At 32.3% G+C, this 16875-nt stretch overlaps 2 protein-coding genes across 2 annotated transcripts; both read right to left on the minus strand.

The window, feature by feature from the left end:
• Positions 1-6949: 6949 nt before the first annotated feature.
• LOC136203739 (uncharacterized) lies at positions 6950-8864 on the minus strand. Its single transcript, XM_065994960.1, has one exon. The coding sequence runs from the start codon at positions 8758-8760 to the stop codon at positions 7276-7278; it is 1485 nt and encodes a 494-aa protein (XP_065851032.1). The 5' UTR covers positions 8761-8864; the 3' UTR covers positions 6950-7275.
• A 3054-nt stretch (positions 8865-11918) lies between these two features.
• LOC136202865 (uncharacterized) lies at positions 11919-13878 on the minus strand. Its single transcript, XM_065993803.1, has one exon. It carries the CDS (start codon positions 13630-13632, stop codon positions 12169-12171), a length of 1464 nt encoding a protein of 487 aa, XP_065849875.1. The 5' UTR covers positions 13633-13878; the 3' UTR covers positions 11919-12168.
• Between the last annotated feature and the right edge of the window lie 2997 nt (positions 13879-16875).

The following is a 16875-nucleotide window of genomic DNA, read 5'->3' on the forward strand; positions in this document are numbered from 1 at the left end:
TCATTGATTTAAGCATCGGAGAGGGTTTGCTGAACGAAATAATTGACAATTCAATGTAATTTTATTTGGGAAGTTGTGAGTGAAGAGCAAGTTTTAGTGAGAAAGATTCATACTTCTGAAAAATCGAGTTGCTAGGTTAACTAAACATGTATATTTACCAAGTTCGAGTCGTGTAATGACTTGGTGGATCTTGGAGCTTGTTGATTATAGTACTAAGGGGTATGAGGAAAAGATGTAGAATTTGGAACTAATACTTAAAGATGAGATTGTTAAAATAAATTTGGGTATTAAGTGGTCCAACAAATTTGGTTTGGATACTTTGTTGGATTTATTTACAAATTATGTCTTATAAATAACATATAAACTTCACAGTTTTAATGATTGTCATTTAAGAGTAGAGAAAAATAAAGAGTTTGAGAAACATTTGGATATATAATTTCTAAAAATTTTGTTTTTTGCTTTTTTTTTTTTTGAGATTTCATAAAAAAAATTTGTAAGTTATTTTTTGCTACTCCAATAATAAAAAAGTACCATCTACTTTAGCAGATACGAATTTACTGAACCACATAAATTTATTGTAAAATTTATTTTATTTTATTTCAATTAATTTACATAAGTCCGATCTTCATCTCCTAACAAATTTAATGCGAATAGGGCTGTAAATGAGCAGAGCCGCTCATGATCGGCTCGATAAAAGCTCGGCTCGATTCGGCTCGATTTGTAAACGAGCCGCTCGTGAACACGATTTACTGGCTCGGTTCGTAAACGAGCCGAGCTTGAACAGGCCAAAGCTCGGCTCGAAAGCTCGCGAGCAGACTCGATTAGAACATTTATGAACAAATTTTAGTTTTGTAGAAAACTATATAGTTTTGTGTAAGTTCACAAATATCTAAACTTAATATTATTTTATTTGTTATTAGATGAGTTTGTTCACAAACATAATAAATAAGTAATAGACGAACTATTATTTATTTATTCACGAACTTTGCTTGTTATCTTGTTTATGTACACAATTAAAGAGTTATTTGCGAGCAAACTTCACAAATATAATTAACGATTTACTCACAAACAATTCATGGTTAGATAATTTTCTTAATGAACCAAGTCCAAAGAGGATTTTGGGCTCGAAACAAGCTCGAAGCTCGAGTCAAGCTCGTTGAGCAAGCCAAAGCTCGACTCGTTAATTTTATAGCAAGCTCGGCTCGGGCTCGAGCTCGTTAATTTTATAACGAGCAGAGCTTGAACAAGTCAAAACTCAGCTCGGCTCGGCTCGGCTCGTTTACAGCCCTAAATGCGAAACAAACTTGGAATCATGTTAGATCAGATTAGTTTTGTTTTAGCCTTGTATTAATTTGAATACAAAAAAGCAAGGAACATAGAGGCCACAAGGTTTTCTTCTTTAGAATGAATTGATTTAAATTGAATTGAAAGAAGGGAGTTTTCCGAAGTAGAGAACAAATAATATAAAACATAGAAAATGAAAGAACCACTTGTTGTGTTTGATGTTGTGTTGTGTGTCATTAAACACATTTTGTTTGAATCTCACACAAGATTCCTATAATAGATAAGAATGAATATTCTTACTCCAAAACAAATATCAGTCTCACCCATTATATAATTTTGGTTTCATTGTAACACCCTGGTCCAATACCATGTAGATATTGTCCGCTTTGGTCCAATTCTAACACATTGGGCCTCACGGCTTTAAAACGCATCTGCATATATTAGATTCACATCTTGCTATTAAGCCGTAATCACTCACTCTCCATTTCCGATGTGGGATTCAATTCATTCCTACCCCCATCGCCATCCCTTAGTGTCGCTCCTTGCTCAGGTCTTCTACCCCGGCGCCACCCACTCCGGACCGGATCGTTACATTCATACTCGTTGGAATTGAGAATTTTTAGTTAAGAATGAAAAGAAAAAAAAATTATGAATTCTAATTTCAAGGGTTAGGCTATGCTTACTTTGTTTTTCCCACCATTGGATAGTGATGAACTTTGACAAAGTAAACTCATCTAATGGTAGAAAAAACAAAGTAAAGCTTACTTTGTCAAAAACAAAGTAAGCATAGAAGGCACCCCAATTTCAATATTACAATATTACATTTGATCACTAGTCACATACCACAATCTAGGTTTATGGAAATATTTTTTGGTTAGTTTTTCACCTGTTACGAGACTAAATTTTTTAACCTGCGTTGCACTTAACTAAAATTATAAAATTTGGTCAAATAGGAAAATTCATTTACATATTTAACTCATTTACTCAAGCTACTATATATCTAGACTATTTTTACGTAATTTTTCCAAAATACCTCAACCTTTCATCTTCATCCTTCCCCTTCCTTCTCATTGCCGTACGGTTTCTCTCCCCTTCCTAAACCTTTGACATTCCTCTCTTCTTTTATATTACGAAATCTGCACCATTTTCTTTATCACCATGTCTTTCTCTTTTTCTTCTCTTCATCTCTTGATTCTTCATCTTCCTATTGCTAGAAAATTAAGTCATCGTTCTTCATCTTCTTGTTTCTTCTCGTCTCTTGGTTTCTTTCTATTTGTGCGGAGCGAAGAAATTGTTATTCGACGTTATTTTCATCGTTTTTCTACGTTTATCATATGGTTATTGATGATTTTAATGGTAAAAGGCGAAAAAATGTAAGTATCTACCAAATATTATCTTCGCAGACTTCGCATATTGCGAAATCTAAGAAGTCAGACGGAAAGGAGAAAGAAAAAAGCTAAAAAAATTTTAAGTGTTATATATATATTAAAGATATTTTGGAAAAATCACATAAAAAATAGTCTAGATATATAATAGTTTAAGTAAATAAGTTAAATATATAAATGAGTCTCCAATTTGACCTAATTTTATAATTTTCCTCATACAATAACTATACTAGTATAACACCACTGATAAATACCTGATATAATGCAAAGAGCATGTAAAAGGGGATTTATTTATTTATTTATTTTTTTTTTTGGTATGACATATATGTTAAACTGAGAGAGAATTTGTTTAGGAAAAAGATAATTTCATTCCTTCTATTTTTATTTTTATTAATGTTTGTTTTATAAATATAATCATTCATTTTATCCGTGTTAGTTTTGAATTTACCTCAAAATTTTCTAATCACATTATCAAAATTACATGAATATCATAATTAACTACAAAATTACAATTAAATTAAATTATTAAACTTAATTTTAAATATGTCATTATTTTCCATATATAATAAATAAAGTATGTTTTTACATTCTAATTTAAAATTCTAAACTCCAATTCATAAATTTTAAAGCCTAGACAATATATACTAGACTTTTAATTTATAAACTCCAATTCTTAAAATAGATTAAAATTAATGATTTTATTAGTTTGACATAATTGAAAATTAGGACTTGATATAATTATAGATGGTTTTTCAAATATGAATTTAGATGTAAATTTCTCTATGTTCTAAGGGTTTTCATTTCCTTTTCCCTACTTTAATATCATGCACGTCTATCTTTCTCCGTAAAGTTTTAATTAATCTCTATTTTACTTTTTAATTTTCATTTGGTCCTTATATTTATTTTTTTATTTTTTTTTATTCTAGATTAATTTTACTTTTGATCCCTTATACCTTAGTAATTTTTACTTTTTACCTCAAAAAATAGTATTGACTAAATTTTTTATTTTATCATATTATTTCAGTTTTAATATTTTTAATTATTTTCTTTTTAAAATAGATTTTTATACATTTTTTTTTATTAATTTTGTTTCCGTTTCCTTCATTTCACCATTTTTTTTTTATAAATTTTCCGATTACTAGATTCGATACTTGTCATGCACCCTTTAGGTGGATTCTCTTCCAATTAAAGTTTTCTGGATACACTAATTTCACCATCTTTTGATTTTAATGGTTTGAAATAATTAATTTTAATTTTTATAGGTGCATAGATTAATTTATTAATGTAAAACATATAAACATGACCGGTCTTGATATTTTATGAGCCATAGACAAAATAAGAGATAATAAGCCCTTAATAATAATAAAAAAATGTACTTAAAAGTTTAAAATAGAAATTTGGGTCCATTTTAAACCTAATATATCATATTATTTTGTTAACTTTTAGGCTTGAATGGATATTATAACTGCATTTATAATAAACAAAATGGTTAAATATAAATAACTACCATGTGGTTTCGCCGATTTACAGACTGATAACTAGGGGTGTACAAAAATTAACCAACCCAACCCAATCCAATCCATACATTTCCATTCTAATGGTTTTATCTATGGGTTGGATTGAAATCCAACCCATATAAGGAATTGATTAATTAGGTTGGATTGGATTGGATTGGGTTGGGTTGGATTTTTATTCAAATATTTACATGTATCTTTTTATTCTTTTATTTTCCATTTAAAAACAATTTTATTACAAAATATTATTATAATTCATATATTAAATTAAGAGTGTTAAATAACAAATTATAATTTAAAGTATATGCAAACATAAACTTTATTTATTTTAAAAACACACCAAATGAGAAAAATTAAAAATTTAGAAAAAAAACTGAAACAAAATGTGAAAGTTGCGAAACAAAAGATAAAATAGAAAAAACGGTAAAACGAAAAAAACAAGAAGGTTCACGGTACGCTCTTCTTTATTTATTTAGTTTCAAATATTTCCTTAGTTTCAAATATTTCCTTAGTTCGAATATATATTTGTCTAATTTTTAGAATCATTTACGATTTTAAATTTTAATTAATTAATTTATTATTTCTTGTATTTTGACAACGCTCTTCTTTATTTCTTTAGTTTCAAATATTTCCTTAGTTTCAAATATTTGATAACTATGATATTTTTTTTACAAACACAATCCTATGGTTGAAACTTTTATATGTTTTTTTAATTTGTCAAATTTGACCGATAACGACTTCAAAATGAAAATTTTCAAGAATTAAAGTTGTTTAGTATCATATTTATTATGGAACCATATTTTTAATTTTTTAAAATCATCATTTTTGGAGTTTTCTCTCTCTAAACATTATTTTTCGCTCTCATTAAAAACAACACCTAAATGACCTCAAACCTACAAAGTTGAAGAATTAAAGTTGCTTAAAATATCATTTAACTCTTGAAAAATTTCATTTCGAGGTCGTTATCGACCAAATTCTGACAAAGTGAACTCAAATGTAAAATTTTGCAAACCACATAATTGCGTTTGCAAAATTTTACAAACCACAGAGTTGTGTTTGCAAAAAAAAAAAATCACAGGTACCGATCTGTAAATTAGTCAAATCATAGGATAGTTATTTATAATTAACCCTAAACAAAATTGATATATATATATATATATATATATATATATATATATATATTAAAAAATGGATCCCTTTTATCCCTTTTAGTGGGTCTGAGAATATGTAAACTTTATGAGCATACACAAAATGTCCTTTTCAACTAGTATATTCTTGAAAGGAACAGAAAGAGGATGATGAATAATTGAATTGGAAATAAAGGAAAGTAGTTGTGTCATGTTATGTGGCAATCCTTGTGCCAACAAAATATGGTTTCTTTTAGGGATGAGCATGGTCCGATTCGGTCCAAAAACCGAATAAAACCGAATTGGACCGAACCAAATTATCTCTATTTTTTAGGATCAAATCAAACCAAATTATAATTCGGTTTGGTCTGAACCGAACCGAAATCTTTCAGTCCGGTCTGGTTTGGACCAAACAAAGCACTAGAGATCTACAACTACTTGTATCTTCACTAACTAAACAATTATATAAAGAAAATAATCATATAACTAGTTTTTCTTTTGTATATATAGTTAGTTGAGAGAGAAAAAACATATTTAATTGTTTTTTCTTTTCTATATATAATTAGTTAATTAATTTAAAATCTTAAAATTAAGAGTAGTACATATTGTATTTCGGTTTGGTTTTGTTCGGTTTTGGACCGGATCAAACCGAACCGAACCGAAAACCAAACTAGCTTAAAAATTAGGACCGAACCGAACCAAACCAAAATATAATTCGGTCCGGTTTGATTCGGTTTTTTCGGTCCGCTTTTTTCAGTTTTTGAAGTTTCGGTTCGGTTCGGTTCTGCTCACCCCTAGTTTCTTTGGTACAATTTTGTTTGCTAAATTGTGGAGTTTTTTATTCAGATATTTAATCAGTTTAAGAATCTCGCTTAGTAATAGTGACCTTTAAAAATCTTCAAAATTTTACCTAAATCAGATTTAAAAAAAAAAACAACAATTCAATCCAATTCTTAATCTTTTTATATTTGAATATTTAGCCGGATTCAATAATATTTAAAATCGGTGCAACTTACCTGAAATGAGGGATGGATCCAGGAATTTTATCTAGTGGGGGCAAAATACATATATGCGGATATGGTGTAAAAGAAAAAAATATAAAAAATCAAATTACTTAAAATGGATAAGGTGCAAAAATGCCCCTAACATTTACACCTATGGGCAATTTTATCCCCAACGTTTAAAATAGTGCAAAACATGTCATTATCGTGATATATGATCTATGATAAACTAAAACGTTAAACATGATTACATCTAGAAATCAGAGGACCATGACATAATGCATCAGTGTAATATATTGTTATCACTATCAAACTCTATTAAGAAAGCATATTCCATGATTGCATATTCATGTCCAATAAGTCCACAAGATTTGAATGAATCATCTAATGTTATAACAGAAAAGTAAACCATGATAGCTCAAACCTCATGTACTGAACAAGCAAACGCAGTAACACCTACAAGTTCGGGTTCGTATCGTACGTACCTGCATTACTTGCTGAAACACTATGGTAGCAGAAGAGTAAGCACAAATTAGTTTAATAAAGGTGAGAAATTGGGACAGAATTGCCAATTTTCCCGAGAGCCGCGACTGCTAAAAGCACTTAAATTAGGCAATCACCAAAAAATCAGCCACATGTGAACACAAAGGATATGTAAGTTCTAGTTTTGCATCCAATATCTGTAAGATAAATAGAGTAAAGCAGCAAAAGAATGTAAAAGTTATTGGTTTCAATTCGGATTTACACAAAATCGACAACTACAACTACGGAACTACTTGCTAGGTTTGACTCGTAAGTGTACATCTCTTAACATAATGAAAAGTTTGAACCAACCAGTAGTTTAACTACTTCTGCACAGGCAAAACACATAGTAATTCACATCTATCCACAATGAGGAATAGACGAATGAGCTCGTGTGGCTTCATAGCCGAAATGTACTTATGGCAATGGTTACAAACTATAACTAATGACTAGGCAAAAGAACGTTTCTTGCGAATGATAGAGACCCGTTATTCGGAGCACCCTGAATATTGAGAATTGAAGTTATCATGTTATATATCTGAACATTTTCGAAAGATGGAACCTTTTTCCCTCTTGCAAACTGTGGACCATGGCCAATGAAGATAGTTCTCATGGAGAACACAGCATTGTCATAACCATGAGCTCCTCCACACTCTTGTTGCTTCGTTCTCTTCTGTTCCACCTTAAAACCCTCTTCAATCAGCCCAATAATCGGTGAAATTCTATCACTTGCAACATAATGAAGCCTGCTAGGCAAATCCTCCTTAAGATAAACTTTCATATACTTCCCATTCTGTACTTTTCCTGACTGCAATGCTTCATTCATCTTTGAAACAACATCGGATAGTATCCACCCTGAAGGGGGGCGAATTGCAAGTAATGGAGAATAGGATTGAACCCAATCAGCTGGAATTTCAATCCAGGAAGCTAAATCATCTAGGAAGATCAATTTTTTATCACAAGTACCAACCATTCCATGATCACCAACCATAATAACATGAACATCCTCAAAAACCCCTCTTTTTTCTAACCCATTAATCAATCTACCAATCATGTTATCAATATTAGTAACAGCTTCTGTTAAACGAGGATCATCAGGTCCAACTTGGTGACCTTGATGATCAGGATCTTCAAAATAGAGAGTCATAAACACAGGAATTTCACTATTAGGCAAATCAAAATAGCTCAAAACCTTATCTACTCGTTCCTCAAATGGAACTGAACCATTATAAAACATACAATACTTATCAGGGCAATTCCAAGAACCTTTATGAACCTCAGACCCAGGCCAAAAATAAGTTGCAGCTTTTAATCCATGATTAGCCACAGTTTCCCACAATGGCTCACCGAGCCACCACTTGGGTTCATGGCTTCTCATCGTGAAAACATCGCCGGTTTTTGGATCGACGAAATCATTATCGATAATTCCATGGTAAGCAGGGTAAAGCCCGGTTACAATTGAGTAATGATTAGGTAAAGTAAGAGTAGGAAATACCGGAATTAAACCTGTTTCTGCTTCAGTCCCGTTGTTGATCAGACGGTGATGTTGGGCGTCGGAGTTTTGAATTGGTACCCGAATCGGAACCCATCGGAAGAAACCAAAAGCACGACAGGACGTCTGAGCTTGGTCAATGGGCGCGACGTCGTTTCTAGGGAAGATGATTGCTGAATCGGAGTAGTTGCGGAGGCGGCGGAGAGAGCAATGCAAGCGAGTAAAAGGAGGGAGATGAAGACGATTGTGGTTGGTACATCCTTCATTAGACTTCGAGGAGGTTTGATGACCATGGTTTTGCTCCATTCTTAATAATGAATACTGGATATCCAGTATCTTATCCATATTGATACTCTTATCCATATTGATACAGTTCCAAATTCTTTTCAACGTCTCCTCAACAATGGTGAAATTTGTATCTCTATAAAAATTCATGATTGTATCTCAACAATGGTGAAATTTGTATCTCTATAAAAAATCTGAGGAGGAATAAAGAGAACTTAAAATTCCTAAGGATTCGATTACAATGAATGAACTTTGTGTAAAGGGTGGAAAATCCTTGTAATCATATTATGTAACAGGAGAGTGCCTATAGTGTTGAATGAAACATTGTAACGGTGGTTGGCTCTAGGCCTCGACTTGGTATAAGGAACACTATAGGAGAGTGATCTGTAGTCTTTGGACTTGTCACTAGGTGTGTTTGTATTCCACCATCTCTAGTAGTTGCCCTCCTACTACTACTACGAGATGAGACCTTACGGAAGTGTCCCTTATGTGTTGCCTATGATTGTATGTGAATATGCTTGATTATCTTATGATTGTATTATTGTTGTGACATTTATATCTCGGATATATGGCCGATATCTAACCCCTGCGTGTGAATATTGCAGATAAGGTGAATTATATCTAGTGGCTGGCTTACTTCTGAAGGGTTAAATGAGCGCCACACAGGTCCATCGGGTTGGTCCCGTGACATTTGGTATCAGAGTCGGAAAGCGGTAACTGACAAACGTTATGGCAAGCAATGGCTTTAAACGGATGGAAGCCCTTAAGAGGCGCTTGGGTGAACTTGAATTAGAGAATCTAACCACGATGGTGTTAGAGGACAAAAAAGAGGCAATGTTTGAACTTTAAAGAAAAATTGGAGAAATGAATTCGGCAGAGGCTGTGGAAAATAGCAAGCACATTAATAACCTAGAGGAGGCAATGTTGAAACTCCAACGAAAAAAATGGAGGCGTGAACACATCAGAGGCCAAGGTATCATCGACGGCCACAGTAGTCGGTGTGGAATTGTGTGAAGCCTTGGTGGCTAATGTTGATGTGATTAGGGACATAATAGCTCAAACTAAGTTGTTCAAATTTGTGAAGGCTAACGCCGATGTGATTCGTGACACAATAGCGAGAACCACTTCCTCCAAGGATCAACCACCAGAGGGTGGGGTGATCCAAATGGAAGGTGGGAACGATCATAATGATGATTCTATATTTTTTTTATTTTTGCGTTTTTATAGTTTTTTTTTGTTTTTATCAAGTTTTTACTGTTTTAAATAACTAATAAATTAAACTTGAGAATAATGATGTCTTTTGACATATAAAACTAGTTATTTCAATATATTTCATTCTTTTAAGGATAAATTTCAAATAAAACTCATATGGTTTCACTAATTTTCAGATAAAGGACTGTGGTTTACTTTTTGTCAAAACGAGGATTGAGGTTTTCAACTTTAGCAAAATAAGGACTTTTTCAATTGATAGTATTAAAATCACCCTTGACGATTTCAAAAATGACATATTTTAAGAACTAGTAATATTCTAAGCAACTTTAATTCTTCAACTTTTATTTATTTAGATGATGCTTGGTAAAGAGAGAGAAAGATAATGTTTAGAGAGAGAAAATTCCAAAAAAAATGATTTTCTAAAATCGAAAATGTAGTTTCATAGAAAATATGACATTGAACAACTTTAATTCTTGAAAATTTTCATTTTCAGGTCGTTAAAGATAGTTTTAATAGCATTATTAAAAGTGTTAAACATCAAGCCTCGTTTTGACAAAAAGTAAACCGCAATCCTTTATATGAAAATTAGTGAAACCATATGGGTTTTATTTGTAATTTACCCTTCTTTTAACCAAACATAGTAATAGACATTCCTAAAGAATGATTATTCTATTCTCTCCTATTCTATTAATAAGAATAATTATTCTATTCTCTCCTATTCTATTAATAAGGAATAACTATTCTATTCAATTCTATTCCATTCCGTGAACCAAACGACACCTAATGTTATTGGTGATGGATATTCTTGTCGCTGATTCTTAATTAAAAAACTGTTTTTTTTTTTACTAAATTTTGTAATTAGTTATGGCTACTGTTTGGATATATTTTGATATAATGCAAAAGAGCATGTAAAAAGGGATTTTTTTTTTTTTTTTTTTTGCTGCATGACATGGGTACACTGAAGCTATAAATTTGATGAGCATACGCAAAATGTCGTTTTTGAGAGTATATTCTTGAAAAGAAGGATGATAAATATGTTATTTGAATAATTGAATTGGGAATAAAGAAAAAGTAGTTGTGTGGCAATCCTTGTGCCAACAAAACATGATGGTTTCTTTGAAATTTGACTACCACTTCTACTTGTGTAAATCGAATAGGCAAAAGCGTCTTGAGCTCTTTCATCCTTTCAACTTTTTGTTGATTATTGATTAGATCTTTCAATTAACTCTAATAACACAAGTTAAACCCGTACTTAGTATAAAAAAATTTATTTATTAAACTCGATTAAAATATCATCTTTATTTTAACTCATCTTTGATTATAGGCAACATTAGTGAAATATCAAGGATAGCTCTCTAACAAACATGTTGCACTCATATTCGTGTCGCAATCTTATTATACGATATAAATGCAACAAAAAAATATAACTGTGTCAAGCGGATTGTCTCTGAAAATCGTGTAATCATATCAGAGAGTCAACCCAACTGACAAAATTGCAAACTTGGACTATACCAGCAATGTAATAATAAACAATAGTAATTGTTTCCATGATTACCACAAGTAGTTCCCAAGATGATGATTACCACATAACAAGAATCCTCTCACAACCCCATATCTGCTCAAAACAGTTTATACATCATATCATCACAAACAACTAGAAAATTATCCTTCTTGTAAGGCTGCAATGTTCTACTTCTATCACATTCAGAGGTCAGTAACATAATAATCAAACTCTATTCACATATTCTGAAGATTTCTATTGAATGAATCATCTGTTCCTATAATCTAATGTGATAACACAGAAGTAAACCATGCGAGCGGAAACCCCATGTACCGAACAACCAAATGCAGTAACACCTACAAGTTCGGGTTCGTACCTGCATTATTTGCTGAAACACTATGGTAGTAGCAGAAGAATAAGCACAAATTAGTTTAATAAAGGTGAGAAATTCGGGCGGAATTGCCAATTTTCCAGAGAGCTGCGACTGCTAAGAAGCACTCAAACTAGGCATTAAACAGGCACATCTGAACACAGGATATGTAAGTTTTAGTTTTGCATCCAATATCTGTAAGATAAATAGAGTAAAGCAGCCAAATAATGTAAAAGTTATTGCTTTCAATTCGGATTTACACAAAATCGACAACTACAACTACGAACTACTTGCTAGGTTTGACTCATATGTGTGCATCTCTTAACATATGAAAAGTTTGAAACCAACCAATAGTTTAACTACTTATGCACAGGCAAAACATACAATTCACATCTATCTGCAATGAGGAATAGATGTATGAGCTCGTGTGGCTTCATAGCCGAAATGTACTTATGGCAATGGTTATAAACGATAACTAATGACTAGGCAAAAGAACGTTTCTTGCGAATGAGAGAGACCCGTTATTTGGAGCACCCTGAATATTGAGAATTGAAGTTATCATGTTATATATCTGAACATTTTCGAAAGATGGAACCTTTTTCCCTCTTGCAAACTGTGGACCATGGCCAATGAAGATGGTCCTCATGGAGAACACAGCATTGTCATAACCATGAGCTCCTCCACACTCTTGTCGCTTCGTTCTCTTCTGTTCTACCTTAAAACCCTCTTCAATCAACCCGATAATTGGCGAAATTCGATCACTTGCAACATAATGAAGCCTGCTAGGCAGATCCTCCTTAAGATAAACTTTCATATACTTCCCATTCTGTACTTTTCCTGACTGCAATGCTTCATTCATCTTTGAAACAACATCGGATAAAACCGAACCTGAAGGGGGGCGAATTGCCAGTAATGGAGAATAGGATTGAACCCAATCAGCTGGAATTTCAATCCAGGAAGCTAAATCATCTAGGAAGATCAATTTTTTATCACAAGTACCAACCATTCCATGATCACCAACCATAATAACATTAACATCCTCAAACATCCCTCTTTTTTCTAACCCATTAATCAATCTCCCAATCATATTATCAATATTAGCAACAGCTTCTGTTATCTGAGGATCATCAGGCCCAACTTGGTGACCTTGATGATCAGGATCTTCAAAATAGAGTGTCATAAACGAAGGAATTTCACTATTAGGCAAATCAAAATAGCTCAAAACCTTATCTACTCGTTCCTCAAACGGAACTGAACCATTATAAAACATACAATACTCATCAGGGCAATTCCAAGAACCTTTATGAACCTCAGACCCAGGCCAAAAATAAGTTGCAGCTTTTAATCCATGATTAGCCACAGTTTCCCACAACGGCTCACCGAGCCACCACTTGGGCTCGTGGCTTCTCATCGTGAAAACATCGCCGGAATTCGGATCAACGAAATAATTATTGATAATTCCATGGTAAGCAGGGTAAAGCCCAGTGACAATAGAGTAATGATTAGGGAAAGTAAGAGTAGGAAACACCGGAATTAAACCTGTTTCTGCTTCAGTCCCGTTGTTAATCAGACGGTGAATATTCGGCGTCGGAGTTTTAAATTGGTACCCGAATCGAAACCCATCGGAAGAAACTAAAATCACGACAGGACGGGTGAGCTTGGTCAACGGGCGCGAAGTCGTTTCTAGGGAAGATGATTGCTGAATCGGAGTAGTTGAAAAGAAGAGGAAAGCGAAAGCGGAGGCGGCGGAGAGAGCAATGCAAGTGACTAAAAGAAGCGAGATGAAGACGATTGTGGTCGTAGGTTTCTGAGTAGGATTTGAAGAATCGGAATCAGTATTGAAAGAGAGAAGAGCAGCGGAATGAATGGTTGTTTCTTCTTCTTCTTGAGTTGGGAGCTGAGTGGGTTTGGTTGAGTTCAAAATCGAATCAGAGCCCATGATTATGAACTTGTGACCTGAATAAAGATCAAATCGTTGTGCTTCTTTCTTCTTCTGGTTTGAATCGATTAAGGGATGAAGATGACGACTTTACTTGCAGAGAGGTGAAATTGAAAGTGGGAATGGAGTAGGAATTACGGAAATTTTGTGGGTTGGAGGAAAGATGTTGGAATGTAGCTATCTGGAAGTGTTTGATTGATGAAGGAGGCGGGTTGGACTGAATTTGGAGTGGAAATGAAGATTTAATTATAAAAAAAAAAAAAGAAGAAGGAAATAATAATTGCAAAAGAAAAAGAGAGGAGGGAATGGGTTAGTTGATGAACGGTACAGATTGGTAGGAGTACAAAGTTGGGTCCTACCTGACCTGGAAACTTTCATGTTTCACGGGTAGGCTGCAGTTTTCTGTTTTTTTTTTTTTTTTCTAAAACAAAAATGTGAAATAGTGAGTCTCGTTGTAAACGTGGATGCATTATTTGTTGGATAAATTACACCCATGACCAATCCATTTCCATGGTAAAAAGCATCATTGGACCCCTATTGTTTTTTTATTTTTTTGGTTCATTAACCCTTTAATTTTTTATTTGGACACATTAAATTTATAATTTTTTTATTTTTGGTCTTATTAAATCTTTGATGACTAAATTAGTAAGTTGTGAATATGTAATTCTGTTAAAAATACATTATTAACTTTATATGTATTTGAAATAATTCAAAAAAAAATTACAGTTTGAATTAAAGTTTTTACAATTTTCTTATAACTAAATTACACATTCAAAACTGTTTTCAAATAGTGAAAAATATAAATTTTGAATGCAGTTGCAATGAATAACAGTTTATTAATCGAATTTTATATTCAAAGTTACATTTTTTTTGTCATTAATGGTTTAATGAGATAAAAAATAAATGGTCAAAAGTTTAATGTATTCAAATAAAAAATCAAGAGCTTAATAAACAAAAAAAATGAAAGTTGAATGGCCTGACAATGCTTTTTCTCATTTCCATTTTCCATAAAAACTTTTGACAAACAAATTTTTATTTTGTTTTACATATATAAATTAATAATGTTGGGATCGTAAAATTTTATCAATTTATAGAGATATTAATTAATTAATAATTATTAATAATTATTAATTTATAGAGTGATGAAGCTGAGGATGAAACTGGTGATGATTCAGTACTTTTAGAACGAATCACAAGAAATGAAGCTGTGTCTTTTTATGCTAATCGGCTGGTGTTTTCGGACTCTTTACAATTTTTTTTTTACACTTTGACAAGAGTTTATATTGAGTCAAAGTAAATACTTATAATTTAACTAGTCTTTTTATTTACTCCTGATTATATCATCAAGCCTTATCCTTTGTATTTATACTTCCAATATCTGTAACTATACGATTTAGTGATAATATGCATTAGGATAAAGTCTAAAAAAAACCGATATGCTTTTACGTATTGTCAAACTTGTATTTGAAAAAAAAAATTATTCAAAAGGACTGAGTTTTTTCGTTTTTCTAAAAACGAGAATATTTTAGTTTGCTACTATAAAAATTACCGTTAATGACCTCAAAATGAAAAATTCCAAGAATTAAAGTTGTTTACTACCACATTTACTATGGAACCAAATTTTTCATTTTTCAAAATCATTATTTTCGGAGTTTTCTTTCTCTAAAACATTCATTTTATCGCTCCTCACCAAACACTACCTAAATGACATCAAAATTAAAAAAATTGAAAAATTAAAATTGCATAGAATATCATAAGTCTTTTAATTTTTCAATTTTAAGGTTGTTAACGCTCGTTTTAAGTTTAAGATCCTTATTTTTAGTAAAACGAAAAACCACAATCATCTTTTTGACAAAACGAAAATGCTCAGTCACCTTTTGGATAAAAAAAAATCAGGTACTAGTTTGATAATACGTGAAAGCACAAGAATTTTTATAGACTTTACCCTCTACATAATTTTTACACTCTCAAATTTCAAACACTACAACATGGTATCACAAGCCGGTTCTGGCCCTCACCCTATTCTGTCCGTCGAAAATATACCTCCGTTGCCACCACCATGTTTCCATCGTCTTCCACCTCTGCCTCACCAGAGTATACGATGATATCTGATAACGCGTCGTCGTTTGTCATCCCGTTAGTCACTCAATACGTATTCAATTCGCCATTCGGTGATTTACCAAATAATGCTCAATCAATTTCCTCCCAGCAACTAAATAACCATCAGCAACCTCCGCCCATTCCTCAGCTGTTTGCGTCTACATACCTGCCGGAGTCGACTATGTCTAGTGTCTCTCTTCCATCGCCTAATCTGCCAGATCCTGTGACCTCATTGTCGCAACCAGCATTTGTCTTCTCGAGCTTCATGCCTCAGCAGCCCCATATGACCACCCAACACATAGTCAATCCACCTCATTCTCAATTTCCCAATTATGATTACACAATTCCACACACCAATTTTGATTCTCGTCTCCATTCTAATTAGGTATCTATTCAATCCAATTCCACTTCAGGCATTCATGTATTCGTTTCTCATATCATTCATCCATTACCATTTTCTGCTCATGTTCCAACAAATATCATTGTTAATATTATCGTTTATGGAAAATGAAAATAAGCACTACTTTACAAACTCATGATTGTATGATCATGTGCTTAGTTCGACTCTTCCTCTCCACCAAAACATTTGCACAGACAGAATAATCCTATGGATTATATTTTAAATCCTTCATTTATATCTTAGGACACAACAGAAAACACTGATTGTATGATAATCGGTTGTATGGATTATATCATAAAGACTATGAAATTTGTACACGGATGTGACATATAGAGTACTCAAAAGATATTAATTCATCCATATTTGTTTACTTAAGTTTACATACTACTCTGTATCTATTCCTTCACTGAGCACATTAAGGACCCAACAAGCCCAATCCAAATTTCCTCACACCACCTACATAACTTAACTCGATTTAAGTTAGGGGCATATATTATATTAGACCATGTTAAAGATTTATATGATGTTATTTATTTTTAACATGTAATTCGGTCAAAACCTAATTATTCCTATAACTTAATTTGATCCATTTAAATTACAATAAGATATTATATTGGATCCTAATATATTTCATAAAGTATATAAAAAAAAATTTAATTTTACTTTTCAAATGTTAAAAAAAAAAATTAAACTTTAAATATATAAATAAATTTTAAAATATTCAATAATAAATAAGTTCTACT

Source organism: Euphorbia lathyris, chromosome 8 (assembly GCF_963576675.1).
Source record: "Euphorbia lathyris chromosome 8, ddEupLath1.1, whole genome shotgun sequence".
NCBI classification, from domain to species: Eukaryota; Viridiplantae; Streptophyta; class Magnoliopsida; order Malpighiales; family Euphorbiaceae; genus Euphorbia; species Euphorbia lathyris.

Coding starts and splice junctions, on each gene's coding strand:
- LOC136202865 (XM_065993803.1), bottom strand. CDS start 13,632: ATGGGCTCTGATTCGATTTTGAACTCAACCAAACCCACTCAGCTCCCA.
- LOC136203739 (XM_065994960.1), bottom strand. CDS start 8,760: ATGAATTTTTATAGAGATACAAATTTCACCATTGTTGAGGAGACGTTG.